Source organism: Chamaea fasciata, unplaced genomic scaffold, assembly GCF_029207755.1.
Source record: "Chamaea fasciata isolate MVZ Bird 193981 ecotype frontalis unplaced genomic scaffold, bChaFas1.0.hap1 SCAF_258, whole genome shotgun sequence".
In the NCBI taxonomy this organism is placed as follows: domain Eukaryota; kingdom Metazoa; phylum Chordata; class Aves; order Passeriformes; family Sylviidae; genus Chamaea; species Chamaea fasciata.
The window spans coordinates 17,996-33,528 of NW_027094343.1; the positions used below are offsets into that span (position 1 = coordinate 17,996).

At 66.4% G+C, this 15,533-nt stretch overlaps 2 protein-coding genes across 2 annotated transcripts; one reads left to right on the top strand and one right to left on the bottom strand.

Moving 5' to 3' along the window:
- The first annotated feature begins 333 nt into the window (after window positions 1-333).
- Window positions 334-5,054, top strand: NAA10 (N-alpha-acetyltransferase 10, NatA catalytic subunit). Its single transcript, XM_066208457.1, has 8 exons — window positions 334-659; window positions 919-1,017; window positions 1,738-1,796; window positions 1,920-1,965; window positions 3,108-3,223; window positions 4,334-4,378; window positions 4,499-4,583; window positions 4,721-5,054. Exons 1-8 carry the CDS (start codon window positions 639-641, stop codon window positions 4,943-4,945), a joined length of 696 nt encoding a protein of 231 aa, XP_066064554.1. The 5' UTR covers window positions 334-638; the 3' UTR covers window positions 4,946-5,054.
- A 1,073-nt stretch (window positions 5,055-6,127) lies between these two features.
- Window positions 6,128-10,078, bottom strand: LOC136305059 (uncharacterized). The gene is made up of 7 exons (XM_066208463.1): window positions 8,468-10,078; window positions 8,289-8,366; window positions 8,091-8,202; window positions 7,829-7,974; window positions 6,973-7,049; window positions 6,782-6,855; window positions 6,128-6,623 (listed from the first exon to the last, which is right to left on the bottom strand). Exons 1-7 carry the CDS (start codon window positions 10,061-10,063, stop codon window positions 6,541-6,543), a joined length of 2,166 nt encoding a protein of 721 aa, XP_066064560.1. The 5' UTR covers window positions 10,064-10,078; the 3' UTR covers window positions 6,128-6,540.
- Between the last annotated feature and the right edge of the window lie 5,455 nt (window positions 10,079-15,533).

Genomic DNA, 15,533 nt, shown 5'->3' on the forward strand with positions numbered 1-15,533 from the left:
GGACAAGGAGCGGGGGACACCGTGTGAGTGGGGACGCTCTCTCCTGAGTGGACACAACCCGCGCCCCGAAGTGGGGGACACCCTGGGATTTGGGGACAAACCCCAGGAATGTGGCCGGTGAGGTCACTCAGGAATTGGGGAACCCCGCGATGGGGACCTCGCTCAGGTGCGGGGGGGCTCATCCCGAGCCTCCCCTCGGAGCGTGGGGACCTCCTTGAGCCCCCCCCGGCCACTCCGCCATGGCAATAAAGCGTGTTCGCCCACGCCGCCTCCGAGCGCTGCGCTGCCCCGCCTCCCTTGTCTTTCCATTGGATCATTTCGCTGTCAATCATCAGCGCTGCCAGACGTGATTGAGCGGCGAGGGGGTGGATAAGGGTAAGCCCCGCCCCTGCCCAGGGCACGCGCGGAACTCGCCTCTGATTGGCTGAGGGCAAAGGGGAAAGCGGGGCGGGGTTTGGCACGTTGCTCTACTCTCTGATTGGCTGGGCCGCCTGTCAGTACCCCCGGAAGATTGGGTGGGCGGGCTCCGCGCTGATTGGCCGGAGAGGAACTTCCGCCGGAAGCGGCTCGTGAGGGGGCCCGGTACCGGAGCCGGCACCAGGAGCGGGAATCTCCACCGGGACCGGGCGGCCGCAGCCATGAACATCCGGAACGCGCGGGTGAGCGGCCCGGAGGGGCAGGGAGGGCTCAGCCGGGGCTCGGCGAGAGGGACCCGGCGACCGGGGAGGGATCTACCGGTGCTACCGGGCCCTGGTGTGGGGAGGTGTGAGGGGAACACCGGGGCCTTGAGGGCTCTGAGGGGGTCTCGGTGCTCTTTGTGGGGCTCTGAGGGAAAACACCGGAGCCGGTTCCGGGCTGACTCCCCCCGTTCCTCTCCCGGTTCCTCTCCCGGTTCCGCCCCGGTTCCGCCGCCGGTAGCCCGAGGATTTGATGAACATGCAGCACTGCAACCTGCTCTGCCTGCCCGAGAACTACCAGATGAAATATTATTTCTACCACGGCCTCTCCTGGCCTCAGGTGTGTCCCCGGCTCCGCCCCCGGTACACCGGACCCCGATTTAACTCCCCCGGGCCCCCGCAGAACCGGGATTTAACCCCCTCAGGTGTCCCTGAAACACCTGGATCCCTCCCTGGGACACCTGGGACCCCCCCAGGGACACCTGGAATTCCCCAGGGACACCTGGACCCCCCCAGGACACCTGGAATTCCCTCAGGAACACCTGGAATCCCCCCAGAACACCTGGAATCCCTCCAGGGACACCTGGACCCCCCCCAGGGTCACCTGGAACCCCCCCAGGAACACCTGAAATCCCCCAGGGACACCTGGAATCCCCCCAGGGACACCTGGAATCTCTCCAGGGACACCTGGAATCCCCCAGGGACACCTGGAATCCCCCCAGGGACACCTGGAATCCCTCCAGGGACACCTGGAATCCCCCCAGAACACCTGGAATCCCTCCAGGGACACCTGGGACCACCCCAGGGACACCTGGACACCCCCCCAGGGACACCTGGAACCCCCCCAGGAACACCTGGAATCCCCCAGGGACACCTGGAACCCCCCCAGGAACACCTGGAATCCCCCAGGGACACCTGAAATCCTGCCACGGACACCTAGAATTCCTCCAGGGACACCTGGGACCCCCCCCTCCCCCAGGACATCTGGGACCCCCCAGGATACCTGGAATCCCCCCAGGCACACCTGAGCCCCCTCCTCACCCCCTTTCCCCGCCCCCAGCTCTCCTACATCGCCGAGGATGAGAACGGGAAGATCGTGGGATACGTCCTGGCCAAGATGTGAGTGTGGGGGCTGGGGGGGATCCCCTTCCCCCCTCCCCTTCTCCTGGGGGGTTTGGGGGGTCCTGGGGGGCGATTTGGGGGGGGGGTCTCACCCCCTCACCCCCCTCCTCAATCGTACAGGGAGGAAGATCCCGATGACGTCCCACACGGACACATCACGTCCCTGGTAAGGCTGGGCGGGTTTCGGGGGGCTCAGAGGGGGGTTTTGGGGGGGTTCCTTTGGGGTCACCTGAGAGTTTGGGAGGGTTTCTTGGGGGAGGGAGTGCTTGGGGGGGCTCCTGGAGGGTCTTTGGGGGGCTCTGGGATGGACACCGAGCTCTTGGGATGCACTTTGAGGTTGCTCGAGGGGTTTTGGGGGGGTCTCGGAGGGGCTTTGGGGGCTCTTCAGGGGTTTTGGGGGCTCCTGGGGGGTCTTTGGGGGCTCCTGGGGGGGTCTTTGGGGGCTCTTTGAGGGTTTTGGGGGCTCCTGGAGGGTCTTTGGAGGCTTTTTAAGGGTTTTGGGGTGTCTTGGAGGGTCTTTGGTGGCTCCTTAAGGTTCTGGGGGCTCCTGGAGGGTCTTTGGGGGCTCCTGGAGGGTCTTTGGGGTCCCTTTGAGGGTCTTTGGGGGCTCCTGGAGGGTCTTTGGGGTCCCTTTGAGGGTTTTGGGGGCTCCTGGAGGGTCTTTGGGGGCTCCTGGAGGGTCTTTGGGGTCCCTTTGAGGGTCTTTGGGGGCTCCTGGAGGGTCTTTGGGGTCCCTTTGAGGGTTTTGGGGGCTCCTGGAGGGTCTTTGGGGGCTCCTGGAGGGTCTTTGGGGTCCCTTTGAGGGTCTTTGGGGGCTCCTGGAGGGTCTTTGGGGTCCCTTTGAGGGTTTTGGGGTCCCTTTGAGGGTCTTTGGGGGCTCTTGGAGGGGTTCTGAAGCTTTGGGGACCATTTTGGGGGCAGTGGAGGGGTGATCTGGAGGTACCCCGGGGCTGTGGGGTAGTTTTTGGGGTGCCCATGGGGTTTTTTTTTTGGGGAGGGGGTGTCTTGGGTGGGTTTGAGGCTCTTTGGAGACCCCCCAGGCGGTGAAACACTTCCCCCTGGGTTGGTTTGGGGGGTGCCATGAGGTTTCTGAGACCACCCCAGCCCAGTTTTGGGGGTTCCTCGGGGAGTTTTGGGGTGCTGGAATCCCCAACCAATTCTGGTCTCCCCCAAATATTCCCAGCAGACTCAGGGGTGCCCCGGGGGTTTTGAGGTGCCCCCGACTGTCTCTGGGGTCTCTTGGGGAAGGTTTTGGGGTCCCCCCTGGGAGTTTTTGGGGTGTCCCAGCCCGTTTTTGGGGCCCCCCAGGCAGTGAAACGCTCGCACCGGCGCCTGGGGCTGGCGCAGAAGCTCATGGACCAGGCGTCCCGAGCCATGATCGAGAACTTCAACGCCAAATACGTGTCCCTGCACGTCCGCAAGAGGTGAGAGTCCCCCCCCACAAAAAAAATACCCCCGGGAACAGCCCCAAAATCACCCCAAAATAACCCCAAAGTCACCCCGGGAACAGCCCCAAAATCACCCCAAAATCACCCCGGGAACAGCCCCAAAATCACCCCAAAATAACCCCAAAGTCACCCCAAAATCTCCCCGGGAACAGCCCCAAAATCACCCCAAAATAAACCCAAAGTCACCCCGGGAACAGCCCCAAAATAACCCCAAAATCACCCCGGGAACAGCCCCAAAATCACCCCGGGAACAGCCCCAAAATAACCCCAAAATCACCCTGGGAACAGCCCCAAAATAACCCCAAAGTCACCCCAAAATTCCCCCGGGAACAGCCCCAAAATCACCCCAAAATAACCCCAAAGTCACCCCGGGAACAGCCCCAAAATCACCCCAAAATCACCCCGGGAACAGCCCCAAAATAACCCCAAAGTCACCCCAAAATCACCCCGGGAGCAGCCCCAAAATAACCCCAAATCCCCCCGGGAACAGCCCCAAAATCACCCCGAGAACAGCCCCAAAATAACCCCGGGAACAGCCCCAAAATAACCCCAAAATCACCCCGGGAACAGCCCCAAAATAACCCCAAAGTCACCCCAAAATTCCCCCGGGAACAGCCCCAAAATAACCCCAAAGTCACCCCAAAATCTCCCCGTGAACAGCCCCAAAATAACCCCAAAATCCCCCTGGGAGCAGCCCCAATATCACCCCAAAATAACCCCAAAGTCACCCCGGGAACAGCCCCAAAATAACCCCAAAGTCACCCCAAAATCACCCTGGGAACAGCCCCAAAGTCACCCCAAAGTCCCCCCGGGAACAGCCCCAAAATAACCCCAAATCCCCCCGGGAACAGCCCCAAAATCACCCCAAAATAACCCCAAAATCCCCCTGGGAACAGCCCCAAAATCACCCCAAAGTCACCCCGGGAACAGCCCCAAAATAACCCCAAAATCACCCCAGAATCACCCCCAGACCCCCATGGACACCCCCAAAATACCCCCCCCCCCTTTTTCAGACCCCTCCTGCCCCCCAAATCCCCCCCAGGAACCCCCCCAAAATAACCCCCCCCCTCCATTTGTCCTTGGCAGCAACCGGGCAGCGCTTCACCTCTACTCCAACACGCTCAACTTCCAGTGAGTCTGGGGGAGCAAACGTGGGGGGTTCGTGGGGGGCTTCGAGCAGCTTTGGGACGGTTCCTCAGCACACGAGGCAGACAGAGGACCCCCCACCCAAATCGCCACCTCCCCCCGCAGGATCAGCGAGGTGGAGCCCAAGTATTACGCGGACGGAGAAGACGCCTACGCCATGAAACGGGACCTCACCCAAATGGCCGACGAGGTACAGCCCCCCCTCCCCACCCTCGGGACCCCCAAAATCCTCCTGGGGGGCTTCTACTCTCCCACCCCCCTCCCACCACCCCTCAGGGCTCTTTTCCCCCCCAGTAACCCCCTCTCTGCGCCCCCCGCCCTGCCCAGCTGAGGAAGCAGGTGGAGCAGAAGGAGCGGGGTCGGCCCCTGGCCCCCGCCGAGCCCCCCCGGGGTGGGGACGGGGTCTGCGGCTCGGGGGGACCCCCCTCGCAGCCCAGCTCCCACCACGCCGAGGACGGAGGGGGCGACAGCAAAGACGTCAGCGAGGTCAGCGAGACCACCGAGAGCACCGACGTTAAGGACAGCTCCGAGGCCTCCGACTCCGCCTCATAGGGACCCCCCCCCAAAAAATAAAATCCCTGGGGCTCCCCAGAGCCCCCCGGGACCGCCCTCGGTGCTTGTGGGGGGCAGTAAAGCCCCTCGGTCTCCAGCCTGTGCCGTGTCTCTGTGTGTGACCCTGCTCTTTTTTTTGGGGGGGGGTCTCGCCCACTCCCCACACTCGCAAAGCCGGGGGGCGTGGCTTGGGTTGGCCACGCCCTGGGTGTGTCTGGGTGGGGGGTGCGGATTCTGCTGATCGCTCGCCTGCTGATTGGTTGGGGGCGCGGCCCGTACCGAGATCCGCCCGCTGATTGGTGGAGACGCGCGGCTGTGGAGCCGCCTTGCGGGAGGGCGGGGAGGAGCAGGCGGCGCTGGGCTGGGACCGGGACCGGAACGGGAACCGGAGCGGGGACGGGGCGGCGGGAACGGAACCGGGACCGGAACGGGAACCGGAGCGGGGACGGGGCGGCGGGAACGGAACCGGGACCGGAACGGGGCTGGGGCGACGGGAACGGAACCGGGACGGGATCGGAGCGGGGGCAGCGGGAACGGGGCCGGCACCGGAGCGGGGGAACGGGACCGGGACCGGAGCGGGGGGAACGGGACCGGGACCGTAGCGGAGAGGGGGCAGCGGGAACGGGGCCGGGGATTCCCTGATACCGGGGGGATGGAGGCACCGGGAACGGGATGGAAATCGGCGGGGGGGGTCACTGGTACCGGGAGCAAATTGAGGGAGGGTCGTGGTGCACCGGCAGCGTGACTGAGGTCACAGGTACCGGCACCGGAGGAGAAGGGGGGGGGGTCTCTAAGGCGGAGTCTTGCACTGGGAGGGGTTTCGGGGGTACCGGCAGCAGATTCGGGGGGGGTCTGAGGAGGGACCCGCTTCTTTTGGGGTGGGGGGGTCTGATGGGGAGGTCGGTACCGGTACCTGGGGGCGTGGGGGGGTGACAGGACCCCGGGGGGGGCTCAATCTGGGTGCCTCCCCCTCTTTGTGGGGCTGGGGGGGCACTGGGGCACTTTGGGGGGGGGGGGGGTCTGTCCCCGTCCCAGCCCAGGACCCCCCCAGAGCCAGAGGAGCCCCTGACCCCAAAACCAGCAGCGGGTGAGGAGGGGAATGACCCAAGGGAGTTAAAATCCCCCTGAAATCCCTCCCCCCGAGCTCCCTTGGGGTTCAGAGGAAAGCTCCGTCAATCTGAATCTGTTAAAACTTTCTCTTTATTATAATATAACTTTTTTTTTTAGATATAAAAAGAAAACTTTATAAGTTTTTTAACCCAACATGTACAAAAAAAAAATGATCAGGAAACGGTTGTGTGTCTCCCCTTGTGTGTGGGGTGTGTGTGGAGGGAGGGGGAGGGATTTAGGGGGACCCCTCCCCACACACCCCCCAGGTGATGAAGCTGGGGAGATTGGGGGTCCCCAAAAAACGGGGGGGTGGTCATGAAAGGGTCTGGGGGGAAAGGGGGGGTGAAAGGCCTTCAAACACCCTGAGCTGTGTTGGGGGGCCCCCAGCCCCTCGTTACCCGCGATGCCTGGGGAGGGAGCGGGGGGGAGGGCGGGGTGGAGATGTGCAGCACCCCCAAATCCCCCCCCCCCTCCCCCTCCCCAAATTAAATTCTGCCCCTGTTGGGGTCTTTCTGTCCCACGGGGGGGTTGGGGGGCTCCTCAGTCGGGACCTCTTCCACGCCACTGCCTGGAGAGGGGGGGGAGAAGTTGGGGGGCACAAACTCAGCCCCTCCTCCCTTCCCAAGAGGATTCTGGGGGGGGGGTTCCCAGCCCCCTCATTTCCTCAGGTGAGGAGTTTTGGGGTCCCCCAAGGGCAGACGGGGGGGGGGTGTGTCGGTCACTCACCGTCCCCATCGTCCGGGATCTCCTGCACGTCCTCGTCGTCGTCCAGGATCACCACGCAGTCCTCCCCACTCTCACTGGGGAGGGGGCGGTAATGGGGGGGGGAGGGTTGAAGGTTTGGGGTCGCTCCCCTGCTGCCCCCCAAACCCCCACGGTGCCCCCCCAGCTCCCCCTGGGGGGGGTGTGCGGCTCACCTGTCAGGGGGTCCCTCGGCACCTTCCCCCAGCAGGTAGAACTGGAGCGGGTTGGGCCAGAGCTCCTCCTTGATGATCTGGGTGGAGGAGATGGGGAAGGTCAGGGTGGGTACTGGGAGCACTGGGAGGGGTTACTGGGAGCACGGGGAGGTGTTACTGGGAGCACTGGGCTGGGCAGGTCAGGGGTGGGTACTGGGAGCACTGGGAGCCGTTACTGGGAGCACTGGGAGGGGTTACTGGGAGCACCGGGAGGCATTACTGGGAGCACCGGGAGGCGTTACTGGGAGCACCGGGAGGCGTTACTGGGAGGTGTTACTGGGAGCACTGGGAGGCATTACTGGGAGCACCGGGAAGCGTTACTGGGAGCACTGGGAGCCGTTACTGGGAGCACCGGGAGATGTTACTGGGAGCACCGGGAGGCGTTACTGGGAGCACTGGGCTGGGCAGGTCAGGGGTGGGTACTGGGAGCACTGGGAGCCGTTACTGGGAGCACCGGGAGATGTTACTGGGAGCACCGGGAGGCGTTACTGGGAGCACTGGGCTGGGCAGGTCAGGGGTGGGTACTGGGAGCACTGGGAGCCGTTACTGGGAGCACCGGGAGATGTTACTGGGAGCACCGGGAGGCGTTACTGGGAGCACTGGGCTGGGCAGGTCAGGGGTGGGTACTGGGAGCACTGGGAGGCGTTACTGGGAGCACCGGGAAGCGTTACTGGGAGGCGTTACTGGGAGCACCGGGAGGCGTTACTGGGAGCACTGGGCTGGGCAGGTCAGGGGTGGGTACTGGGAGCACCGGGAGATGTTACTGGGAGCACCAGGAAGCGTTACTGGGAGGCGTTACTGGGAGCACTGGGCTCACCTCGGCCACACGGTCCCCCGCGGGGAAGCTGTGGTCCCCAAACCAGGCGAAGAAGCTGCGGGGGGCTGGAGGACCCTTGTGGGGACGGGACCGGGGGTCCTGCCCCTGCCACCACCGGATGGGGGTCGAGTGGGACACCAGGTGACCTGGGAGGAGAGGACCACACATCGGGGGGGAGGGGGGGGGTCACTCTGGAGCCCCCAGACCCCTTCCTTGAGCTGTAGGAAGGGAGGGTGCCCCCCTCCTTTGCCCCCAAACCCACCGGAGGGGCCGCGGACAAACTCCTTGGCCACCACGTCGTTCTGGAAATAGGGGTTGACGCTGAAGAAGAACCTGATGCGGCACCCGGGGCGGCTCTGGCCGAACTCCTCCACCTGCAGGCCCAGGTGTGTTACCTCAGGGGACTGGGGGAGGGGTCACACAACCCCAAATTTCTGCCCCCCTCCCCTCCTCCAAGCACCTGCAAACTCGTCATGTAGCTCAGCGCGTCCTCGTCGCGGTCACTGATCATGGCCGAGAGCTGCGGGTGGTTCAGGAACTGGGCAAGGCGACGTCAAGGAAAGATGGATCCTGAGGGTCCCACGTGCTCCCCCCCCCCCCGCCCCAAAAAAGAAGCAGCCCCCCGCCCCCCAAGGATACGGCGGTGACCCAGAAGCCGGGGATGTGCTGGATGAGGCGGTTGCGGCGCTGCAGGTGAGGCCGGCGGCGGAGGCAGAAGCGGGCGCGGAGGCGGCGAAAGGCTCGAGCCGCTTCCTCCTCCACGGCCTCCAGCTCCAGCTGCACGGCCTCCAGCGCCGCCAGGTACCGCGCCGGCCCTTCGTCCCCCTCCTCTTCCTCCTCCTCCTCTTCATCCTCGTCCAGGGAGATCACCGCGCTCTCCTCGGCCACGGGGTCCTTGGGGGCCGGGACCCCCGCGGGCTCTGGGAGCCCCGTGAGATCCGGGAGCCCGGGGCCAGCCCGGCTCTGCCCCACGCAGGCGGTGGGGGTGGGCTCCAGGCCCTCCTGGGTGGGCTCCACGGCCCCTTTCTGCTCTCTGTCCCTCTTCGAGTGGCCAGTGATGGTCTCCGGCCTCCCTGCCTCCTCCTCCCTGGTGGTCTCCGGGCCCCCCTGCCCGTTTCTCTCCCACTCCAAGCACTGCGTTCCGGCAGTCTCTACGCTCCCCCTGGGCCTCGCGGGGGTCTTTGCCTTGCGCCTGCTGGTGCTCTTCACCTCGCCGCCAGGAGAAGCATCGCTCTCCACGCTCCCCAGCACCTTGGTGGTTGTCTCCAGGCCCGCCTTGCTCCTTCTCCCCTGCTCCAAGCAGCGAGTGACGGCTGTCTCCAGGCTCCCTCTGCGCCCATTGGTGGTCCCGAGGCTCCCCGCGATCTCCCTGCTGCTCTCCAGACCGCCCGTGGCCTCTCTGGTGGTCTCCAGGCTTCCCTTGGATTCCACGGGAGTCTCCAGGACGTCCTTGTTCTGCTCCAAGGAGGGTGTGACGGCGATTTCCAGGTCCCCCATGGCTTCACTGGTGGGCTCTGCCCCCTCTGTGACCTCTCTGGTGGTCTCCAAAGCCCCTTTTTCCTGCTCCAAGCAGTGGGTACTGGTGGTCTCCAGGCTGCCTTTGCATCTGTTGATGGTCTCTAGGCCCCCCTTGGGCCCGTTGGTGGCCTCCAGGACCCCTGCTGGCCCTCTGGTGGTCTCCAGACCCTCTGTGACCTCTCTGGTGGTCTCCAGACCTCCTTTTTCTTGCTCCAAGCAGCGGGTGATGGTGGTCTCCAGGCTCCCCTTGGCCTTCTCGGTGGTCTCCAGCACCTCATTGGGGGTCTCCAGACCTTCACTGGGGGTCTCCAGCCCCTCACCGGGGGTCTCCAGCCCCTCACTGGGGGTCTCCAACCCCTCATTGGGGGTCTCCAGCCCTTCACTGGGGGTCTCCAGCCCCTCACTGGGCGTCTTCAGACCCTCACTGGGGGTCTCCAGTCCCTCACTGGGGGTCTCCAGCCCCTCCCCGGCCAAAGCCGCGATCTCCGGGCCGCCGCCAGGGGGCGCGCGCGCGTCCCCGCCGCCGCCCCGCGCATGCCCGGTCCCGTCGCCCCGCGCGCGCGCGCTGCGGCCCTCACCACGACCTCCGGCAGGGGTGGGGGAAAGGGCCGTCTCCCCGCGGCTAACGGCGGCGGCGGCGGCAGGGCCCGTCCCGGTGGGCTCGTCCAAGCGGCGGAGCTTGGCCGGGGACGGCCGGTCCACCCCGGCCCCGCTCATGGCGGCGGCTCCGGCGCCCGCCAGGGCCGAAGCAGCGGCCGCAAAAAGCGCGCGCGCCGCCGCCGCCGCCGAAGCCCCGCCCACCCCGCTCGTCACTGGCGCGCGCTGCCCGATTGGCCGGTTGCCATGGCGACGCCCGTCACGCGGGGCGGGCGGGAAAGGAGCGGCCAATGGGCGCGCTCCGCTTTGGCGGGCTCCGGGAGCCCCGGTGGGCGGGGCCGGGGGGCCGCGCGCAGGCGCAGTGCGAGGAGCGCACGTGCGGGCAGCGCGAGAGCCCCGCCGTGAGGGGAGAGGCCCCGCCCCGCGCCCGCCATGACGGGCTGGAGGAGCGCGGGGGCAGCGGGAGCCCCCCGGAGGGGACGGGTTACCCCCACACTGTCACCTGAGGGACCGAGACCCCCCCGGAGGGGACGGGTTAATCACACACTGTCACCTGAGGGGCCGAGACCCCCCCGGAGGGGATGGGTTACCCCCACACTGTCACCTGAGGGGCCGAGACCCCCCCGGAGGGGACGGGTTCCCCCAACACTGTCACCTGAGGGGCTGAGACCCCCCTGCAGTGACTTCGGAGGGGCTGCCCCCTCCTCGCTGTTACCTGAGGGGCTGAGGGACCGCGATGGTGGGCAGGATGCTCCCGAAGGACACAGGATTTCCTCTCCTTCCCAGTGAGTATAGAGGGGCTGGGATCCCCCCCCTACATCACCTGAGGGACTGGGACCCTCCCACAGTGACTTCGGTGTCACCTGTGGAGTCCTCAGAGGGGCTGAGACCCCCACACGATGTCACCCCAAAGGACTGAGGGGCTATAGGAGTGGAACATGTGGAGATGACAGGAGACCCCCACAGCGAAGCCAGAGGGGCTGGGACACACCCTGCTGCTGTCACCTGAGGGGACCCCAAAGGGGACGGCACCTCCCCGGCCAGTGAGTCCGGAGGGACTGGGACCCCCCCAAAAAGTGACTTCAGAAGGGCTGTGTCATGCCCCCCACCCCGCTGTCACCTGAGGGACTGGGACCCCATACAGTAAATCCAGGGGGCTGAGAGTTGCCCCCTAACTGTCACCTGAACCAGCGGGACACTCCCCACATTGAGTCCTGAGGAGATGGGACCACCTCAGTGTCACCTGGGACCTTCTCGGTGTCACCTGAGGGCACGGGACCCTCCTTTGGCCGCATCCAGGGCGGGGAGGACCCTCCCTGAGGACTGAGAACCCCCTCAGCAGCTTCACCGGGGGCTGGGGACCCCCTCCTGGCCACCTCCAGGAGGCTCAGAAGCCCCCCGGCTGCTCCCAGGACATTTGGGACCCCCCAACTGCCTCCAAGGGGCCTTAGGACCACTCCCCACTTTGTCAGAGAGGGCTCACAACCTCCCCCAGCTGCTCCCAGGATACTCAGGATCCCCCCAGTTCTTCCAGGGGGCTTAAGACCCCCACCCCAGCTGCTCCCGGGACATTCAGGACCCTCCAGTTCTTCCAAGGGGCTCAGGACCCCCACCCCAGCTGCTCCCTGGATACTCAGGACCCCCCAAGTTCTTCCAGGGGGGCTCAGGACCCTCTCCCTGCTGCTCCCAGGACATTCAGGACCCCTCAGTTGTTCCAAGGGGATTCAAGACCCCACCCCAGCTGCTCCTAGAAGATTGAGGACCCTCCAGATCTTCCAGGGGGCTCAAGACCCCCACCCAGCTGTTCCCAGGATACTCAGGATCCCCCCCAATTCTTCAGGGAGGCTCAAGACACCACCCCAGCTGCTCCCTGGATACTCAAGACGCCCCCCAGTTCTTCCAAGGGGGTTCAGGACCACCCCACCAGCTATTCCCAAGACGTTCAGGACCCCCCAGTTCTTCAGGGGGGCTCAAGACCCCACCCCAGCTGCTCCCTGGATACTCAAGACCCCCCCCCCCCCCAAGTTCTTTCTTGGGGGCTAAAGACATCTCCCCCCAGCTGCTCCCAGGACACTTGGGACCCCCCACGTTCTTCCAGGGGGGCTCAGGACCCCACCCCAGCTGCTCCCAGGACATTCAGACCCCCTCCAGCAGCTCCCCAGGCGGTCACAGACCCTTCTGTCACCGACACGACACCCAAAGGTGAGCCTTGCCCCATCTCCGGGGGGCCTGGGGGGTGGGGGGGGGCTGTTTGTCATCTCCGGGCCCCGTGACCTTTGCTGGGACCTTCCCCGGGACAGGAAACGGCTGCGACAGCGACAGCGACAGCAGGGGGAGAGGGGAGGGGGGGGACACACACACACACACACCCGGCCCTCAGCCCCTAAACACAGACAGACTACCCTCCCCCACCCCAAATTTCCTCCCCCCCCCTCCCCTCCTCCCCATGACAAGAACTCGGGGCCACCGTCGTTCCATGGCTGTATGTACACAGGGGCACCCCAAAACCCGGGTGGGGTGCACACGAGTCGGGCTGCGGTGGGGTGAGGGGGGGTCCCACAAAGTGACAGTGCCCCCACCCCGTGTGTGTGTGTGTGTGTGTGTGGTGGGGGGGGCAATTTTGGGGAGGGGGTGCCCTTCCATCTCCCCACGCTGCAAACGCAGCCCCCCCCCCGCCCGCCCCCCCCTTGACTGATTTTGGGGTGTCCCACGTTTTTTCACAGGTGAAATGGTGGCGTTGCGACGCTTTGGGAGGTGACAGTTTTGGGGTGGTGACACAATTGGGGGGTGTCGTCCCCCCCCTCCCCTCACCCACACCCACCTCACGTGAGCCAGGCCAGCGCCAGGTAAAGCCCCAAAGCCAAAGCAGCCGTAGGGCCCCCCCCGTCCCCCCAAGCCACCGGCACCAGCACGGCCAAAGCCAAAACCACCCCGCACCCCCGGAGGGCTCCCCCCAAAACTGCCCCCCCGGCCCCGGGGGGGCCGCGCCGGCACCACCAGCGCCCCCTCCACCGGCCCCCCCCTCCCCAGCAGCACCGGGGGGCTGCAGCGTCCCCCCCCCTCGTAGCGCAGCGCCATCTCGTTGGCCAGCGACGTGTTGGGGGCTCGCTCGGGGAATGGGGGGTCCTCCCCGTTTCTCGGGGGGGGGTCGTTGTCGCCGGGGTCCCCCCCGCAGCCGGCGCAGGTGGGACAGGTAGAGCTGCTCCAGCTCTCGCGCCACCGCTTCATCCTCGGCGCCCTGAGGAAATAAACGGGGGGGGGGGCACAGTTTTGGGGTACCCCCTCCCCTCTCCAGTCCTCGGGGAGACACGGTTTTGGGGTACCCCCTTCCTTAAAGGAGGGGGGCACCCCGGTTTTTGGGGGGAGAGGGGGTTGTCTCACCTGTGCTGGGGGCTGCTCCGCAGCTGGGGGGGGCGTTGGGGCAGGGTCGGGCTCTGTGGGATGGAAAAGTGGGGGGGGGGGTGAGGGACCCCCCCCCAAAATACATGGGGATCCCCCAAAACTGAGAGGCGCCCCAGGCATTGGGGTGCACCCCCAGATTTGGTGGGGGAGCACTTACCTGTGCTGTGCTCGGGGGGTGGGGGCTGCACGTCCTCCCGCCTCCTGTGGCCTTTTGGGGGGGGACACGGGTGTGTGTGTGGGGGGGGGGGGTCACCGACAGGACCCATTGCCCCCCCACAGCCCCCCAAAATAGGGGTGGGGGAGCCACACCTGCACACCCCCCCCCCCCAAAATGTGACCCACATCCGGGGCCCGAGGAGTCCGGGGGGAACCCAGGCATGCTCCACAGCCCCCCCCCTCAATTTCGGGGGGCACATGCGGGGGGGGGGGGAGTTGACCCCATTTTGGGGGGGGTCCCCCATGCAGTTTTCCATCCCTCCCCCCCTCCCCATCTCTTACCTGCCCTTCCCAGGCCTCATCCAGATCCCGGGGGGGGGCGGCTCTCCCACCACCGCGCCCCCCTCCCCCCCTAAGGGGGATCCCCCCCCGCCCCCCCCCCCCCGGCGGCCCCCCCCGCCCCCGAGGGTCCCAGGGCCGGTATTGCCGCAGGCGGGTCAGGGGCAGCCAGCCCCAAAGCGTCGGCGAAAAGGACCCGCCGGGACCCCCCACCCACACCGGGGGGTCGCGGGGCTGTCGGGGTCCCCCGGGGGGGCACCGGAGGTTTCGGGGACCCCCGGTGGTGGGGGCTCGGGGATCTCCGGGAGTGGGGGGGACGGGGTCGAGGCGGGCGGGAGGGGCGTCCCACCGACCGAAGGGTCATGGGGGGTTGAGGGGGGGGTCCCGGGGGTTTGGGGGGGGGTCCCGGGGCGCGGGGGGGGCTGGGAGGAGCCCCCCCCGCGCGGGGCACGCCGGGAGTCCGGCCACGGGGGGGGGCGCCGGGGCGGAGGCGGGAGCCCGGGCCATGGCGGAGGGGCGGGGCCGGCAGCCGCAGCGCGGGGGCGGGGCCAGCCCCGGGGGCGGGGCTTATGGGAGGGGCGGGGCTTGGTGAGAAAACGGGGGGGGCGAGTTGAGGGTCCCCCGGGGGAGGGGCTGTGAAAGGGAGACCCCCCCCCCAATTCCACTCCGGGGTTCGCTGAGGGTTAAACGGGGTCCCCCCAGGACGCCTGAGTGCCCCGAGGGATGTTTGGGGGGGTCCTGGAGGCTCGGGGGGTGTCTTGAGGGGGTGTTAATGCCCCCCCCCCCCCCGTTCCCATGGGTCACCAGGGTCTCGGGGAGCAAAGAGGGATCCCCCCCGTATCTGCTCCTCTTGGGGGGGGGGGTTAGGGGTGGAGTGGGGTCCCTGGGGAGCACCCCTAAACACCTGGGTGTCCCACGGGGTTTTTGAGGGGTCCTGGAGAGTGGGGGGCTCACAGGGGGTGGGGGGGCTTCGAGAGGGCATGAAAGGCTCCCCCCTCCCCAAATGACTGGGAGCAGTACTGGGGCTCCCTTCATGACCCCCCCCCCCCCCCAAAAAAAGGAGCTTGGGCACAAGTGAAAATTCGGGGCGTTGCTGATGCCCCCCTCTATGGGAAGGGAGAATTTGGGGGGGGGGACTCCCAGAACCCCCCCAAGTGTGGGAGGGGTTCTCTGACATCACTGGGGGGGGCATAAAAAGCGGGGTGTCAGGGCGGGCAGCAGCCGCTGAGCAGATTTTGGGGGGGGGTCCAGGGGGGGCACAGGGGGGTGGGCTGGGAGTCCCGATGGGTTGGGGGGGGGAGGGTGGGAGACACCAGCTCTGCTCCACCCCCCCCCCCCCCCAAAAACCCACCGCACCCCCCCTCCCCCGCCCCTCCCTTATTTCCTGCCGGGCTCGGCTCAGTTTCAACCTCCCTCCGAGCTGGGGAAGTCGCGGGGGTGGAAAAACTCCCAACCCCACCCCGAAAATGGGGAGGGGTCCCGGGGGGGGGGGTTACACCCAGAGCCGCCCTGGGGTAAAACCCGCCGATTTCGGGGCTGGAAAGCCTCAAAAACTCGCTTTGAACCAAGTGGGTTCTGGGGGGCAAAACCGGCAAAACTCAGCGGGGCCTGCAGGTGGAAAAAGCTCCCAAAATTTGGGGGTGCCTGGGTGGGTGGGGGGAGTCTTTACCTGGATTTTTTTTCCCCTTTTCTG